The 5,258-nt window shown below is 35.0% G+C and overlaps 1 protein-coding gene across 1 annotated transcript in view; it reads right to left on the reverse strand.

Annotated features, from left to right (window-relative positions):
* Positions 1-633: 633 nt before the first annotated feature.
* The window catches only part of gorasp1b (golgi reassembly stacking protein 1b), a 6,335-nt gene continuing 1,710 nt past the window's right edge, over positions 634-5,258 (reverse strand). The window contains exons 4-9 of the mRNA XM_016471503.1: positions 4,343-4,429; positions 4,139-4,269; positions 2,632-2,752; positions 2,286-2,397; positions 1,389-1,448; positions 634-1,306 (exon numbers count right to left, since the gene is read on the reverse strand). Of these exons, the coding sequence (XP_016326989.1) occupies positions 1,161-1,306; positions 1,389-1,448; positions 2,286-2,397; positions 2,632-2,752; positions 4,139-4,269; positions 4,343-4,429 (657 nt within the window). The 3' untranslated portion in view covers positions 634-1,160. The remainder of the gene's footprint in view (positions 1,307-1,388; positions 1,449-2,285; positions 2,398-2,631; positions 2,753-4,138; positions 4,270-4,342; positions 4,430-5,258) is intronic.

Consider the following 5,258-nt stretch of genomic DNA (forward strand, 5'->3'; position numbering starts at 1 on the left):
ATGAAACTGCATTTGAAAGCCTTCAGAGGAATCGTTCATCATGATAAAAGAAGAGCTCATTTAATAAACCCAGCAGGTCAGTACTTTTGAAGTTATACTCTGATATATTCAGCTAAATGAACCCAAACTATGACATGCATCCTCCATGGGTCAATTATCAGTCCATATATTATTATTAAATGTATGTCTCATTTTCAGAAGCAGTAAACAGTGTCTGCATTTGCACATGTCAATATTTCGGAGGTAAGCATGAGGTGCGTTTCTCTGTGTTGATCACACGTGACACTATTTTTTTATAATGTAGAATAAATAGGGTTCAATTATACTTACGGTTACTGTTTACTCTTGCAGCTTCTACGCCAACTATGCATATAATAAAACATGTTTTTAACTTTTTTTTTTAGCACTTGAGCAGTGTACAGTCTGGCCTTTGGGTTTATATGATGAATAATCAGGTTATCAAATATGATGCATCAAAAAAAAATATATATATATAGTGTATACAAAAAAATATATTAAAAAAAAATAATATTAAATATTAAAATTAATTAAAAAATTAATTAATATATTTTAAATGTAAATATATACTTACATATATATTTTTATTTATTTATCAAATAAGATAACCTGATTATTCATTATATTTGTAAAATAAACTACATTCAGAAACATTCAGTCAACAGCTTAGTGGACTAGTGTCCAAAACATTCATGAAAATGAGTTCCAGCTGCTTTCCTGAGATTACTGTAGTACAGTTATTAAAATCACCGCTGAAAATAATGAAAAAAAAAAAATTTCTATGGAAATGTGCTTGGACTGTGATGAAAATAATGCCACAATGCAAAAACTCTAAAGGAAAATGTTTCTTAAACAGGCTTAATTTCCAATACTGTATATATTTTTTCTTTGGTTTTGGGGTGAAGTATGACATTTACTGTGAGATGCATGGATGAAGATATAGTTTCTTAATATTCTTTAAAGCATGAGTGTGTATGTGTATCACTTAAAATAAAGCATATTTTCTGTGTAATCCTGCATGTCGGCGCTTTATAATAGCAGTAAATGGTTTCAGTGACGTGCTTTTAATGTGTTATTCTCAAGTAATCCAGCAGCTGTTAGCACGCTCACGAATCGATGCGTCTCTGAGGCACAAGTTACACTTATGAGACGGTTTTCGGTGTAAATGTTACAACCTCGTCATCCTTTGGTTCCATATTTAAGATCACAGGTGGCGTCTGAATGTCGTAGATCCCTGAATCGTCCTTCTGGACCGCTGTCGTGATCTCCACGCCGTCTTCAGACCGACCTTCATGAGGGAATAAAATGAGACGTGAGCGGAGGAGAGAAAATATGAAGATGAAGCTTTTTAAAGGTAATCTGATACTTACTTAAAGCAGACGCATTTTCACTGCTGCAGACGCCTCCATCATCATCATCATCAGCATCCGCTATTAAAGAGGAAGCAGATAAATCCAAACGTCCAGAAAGATCCACAGATGTCGTCTCAAACATGTCATTTACAGACATAATTGGAACAGATTTGGAGAAATGTAGCATTGCATCAGTGTCTCAGCAAGTGAATGGGTGCCGTCAGAATGAGAGTCTAAACAGCTGATAAAAACATCACAATAATCCACAGCACTCCAGTCCATCAGTTAACATCTGGAGAAGACAAAAGCTGAAACTAATCCATCATTAAGACGTTTTTAACTAATATATGAGTCCATAATCCATAATAACGCTTCCTCCAGTGAAAACGTCCATCTCAAGTTGTCCTCTCATATGAAAATCCAGCCACTTATTTGTTTAGATTTTGTTTTGGCTTGTAAACGCTGCTTGATCTGTGCAGATTTCTCTCCTGATTCAGACCAGAACACTTGATCACTGGAGGAAGCGTTATTATGGATTATGGACTCGTATTTTAGCCTGAAGCAATGGTTTGAAGTTGAAAACGTCTTAATGCTGGATGTGTTTCAGCTTTTGTCTTCTCCAGATGTTAACTGATGGACTGGAGTGCTGTGGATTATTGTGATGTTTTTATCAGCTGTTTAGACTCTCATTCTGACGGCACCCATTCACTTGCTGAGACACTGATGCAATGCTACATTTCTCCAAACCTGATGAAGAAACAAACTCATCCTGATGAGGATGGCCTGAGCGTGAGCACATTTCAGCAAATTTTTCATTTTTGGGTGAACTATTGCTTTAAAGATTATCACAATTCGCTTCCATATCTTCATATCTTTATGACTTGATGTGTCATATGTAATGATTATTTGACCCACCAGGAGATTTCTCACACGGTGCTGAAGCTTCAGTCGTGTCCTGAATGAATCCATCACGAGCGTCTGCCGTCACGTCACGGTCCGTCTCGTTTGAGGAGTTATCTAATAATAACTGGAATGAGACTCATAAAATTAAACTCTAAATATTCTGAACATTATGATGGTTAATCTAAATATAAACTCGTCCAGGCCACATTTCACCCCAAAATGGGTAAATATAAATGATGAAGCTCCTAAAACTAACTTATTCTTTATGTAAAATATCTTTTTTATTTTTTTAATAGTTTCTTTATTTCATAGTGAAATGTGACCTGGTTGTGTTCCTGTGAGATTGTTTTGTCTGTACCTCAGAACAGTGTGTGTCCTCTTGGGTTTCAGATGCTGCAGATGAGTTCTGGTGCTGATGCGACGCGAGCGAACGCATGGGAATACGATGCAGGTACCCAAACCCAACGCCACAACCCAGACTGACAACACACACAGACACACGAGAGTACAAATATATGCTGTTTACTAGAGATGCACCGATCGACCGGCCAGGGACCAGAATTAGCCGGTTTTCCGCATGATCGGCCCGTTTTGACGTCACACTTACGGCGACTGATAATGTATTATTTTATGTATTTATGTCGTGCATGAGGCTTGCGCAGCCTGAGTGAGTGTGTGAGAGAGACTCGTGCAGAAATCAAAACAAATGAGCGCAACAGCGCACACAGAAAGTTACAGATGCGGTAAAAAAAAAAAAATCGTAATATATGATTTAGGTACGCAGCATTGCACGACCAAGATGTTTAACAACACTGATTTTATACAATAGTAGTTCAATAAACAAGAAGTTAAAATTAAGTGACTTACGTTTTAGACACAATATTGACTGTTTTTGCTCAATTTCGCTGATGAAAATAGTTCCAATCAAAGCCACAGCAGAACTGCTGCGTGTCTCCGAGCAACACAGCGGTGTTTCGTTACTGAATGAATCCACACTTTTGAACAAATCGAGTGAGTCAATGATTCAGTAACCCATTCATAAAGACAGTAGTTACTCGCCTTTCTGAATGAATCAGCCGTTTGAATGAATCGGTTGAATGAATGACTTAATGACTCTCAGTCATTTGCCGCCACCTACTGGTGGTTTGGTTTCATATTTAAAAGTATCATTGCATTTAGATTGCTGTTAATTATAGTTCTTAGAAAGAAAATCGGAATCGGAAGGTTACACTTTTACACTGTTTACAATACAGAAGGGTTATTATAGTGAAGTAAAGCTACAAATAAAATAAATAATTAATATGTATTTCATTTATCACTTGCCAAGGCAACATTTCTCATTTACATTTGGTTTAAGTTGAAAAACTAAAATAACAGACTAAATAAATAAAAACTAATAAAATTATAAAAATTAATAAATACTATATAGACTTTTTCATGAGACAAAAACGCTTGATAAAATGACTAAAGCTTTCACTAAAATTTAAATTAATATAGAAATAGAAATATAAGAATATATAAATTATACTAAACACTGGTGAGATGCATTCAAAACTAAATTATCATTCACTAAAACACTTTCTCGATACTTGAAATAAAATAAATGTTACCTGAAAAAAAAACATAATAATAAAAATGAATAAATACTGTGTAGACACATTTTTTTAAATAAATATTGCTAAATATAAGAGGAAACTGAAAATACAAAAACATTTAAAACATGAATTAAATCTATAATAGTATCTCATGATGCTAAATAACACTGAAATACAGTCTAGCGTGATTATGATCTGATGTGCAAGTTTCAGAGTACAATGAAAAGCATCAGTAAACTGCATCTGAATGTGCTGACTGCTGATGTGTACCTTCCCTCTCCGCCCCAGGCTCCGTTAGGAGTGATGAGCACTTCCCTGCAGCGGTCGCTCTGTGTGTTATACACCAGCAGCTTCAGCGCTTTGCCCTCCGACGCCTCGATCAGCGAGAAGAAATCCTCCGACTGTGAGAGTCCACAGAGAGTGTGATCAGATCAGAGTAAACATCTGCTTCGAAGACTGATGAACAGATCTTACCTCCTGCAGCACCTGGTCTGCGCCAACAATGTAGTCAGAATACGGCTCGAGTCCAGCCAGTTCAGCAGGAGAACTCACTTCCACGTCCTGACAGAACACGCCAGTTACATAAGATACAAAAAAGAGAAAGAAAAGAAACAACAGACAGTGGGGTCCAAATGTCTTCATTTTAATTTAAAGAGAAAACAAGTGTATTTTTCTTCTTATGGTTTAAATCCATCTTTATTTACATTGTCATTCAGCAGACGCTTTTATCTAAAGTGACTTACAAATGAGGACAATAGAAGCAATCAAAATCAACAAGAGCAATGATATGCAAGTGCTATAACAAGTCTCGGTTAGCTTAACGCAGGACATGTAGCAGCAAGGTTTTTTAAAATTATATAATAAATAAAAAGAAAAACCGATAGAATAGGAAAAGAATAGAGCAAGCTAGTATTAGAGGCCTTTTTTGCTTTTGATAATTGTATAATAAATAAAAAGAAAACAAATAGATAGAATACAAAAAGATTAGAAAAGTAAAAAAAATAAATAAATAGAAATGTTGTCTTGGCAGCTATCTTTTAAGCTTAACGTTTAAGTTGAAGTAGGAGATGTGCTTTTAGCCGCTTCTTGAAGATTCTATTTATTTATTTATTTTTGAAAACAAGACTTATCTGAAGTCATTTTGCTTCTCAAGTAAATCAATCTTGATTTATACATTTTTAAAAATAATAATTTTTGCGGTGTTAATTCAGAGGGGTCCAAAAGTCTTGGAGAACATTAATTCACTTGAATCAGGAAATGCTAAGATATTAATATTTTAAACACAGAAATTAGTTAATAAGATTAACAAGAAATTCTTCAGCACTATTTTGTAGGTTATTGGTCATTTTAATATTTCATGTAGCTCCAGTGCTGCTGTCATTACATACTA

The sequence above is a fragment of the Sinocyclocheilus anshuiensis genome, unplaced genomic scaffold (assembly GCF_001515605.1).
Source record: "Sinocyclocheilus anshuiensis isolate Anshui unplaced genomic scaffold, SAMN03320099.WGS_v1.1 scaffold184, whole genome shotgun sequence".
Taxonomy (NCBI): Eukaryota; Metazoa; Chordata; class Actinopteri; order Cypriniformes; family Cyprinidae; genus Sinocyclocheilus; species Sinocyclocheilus anshuiensis.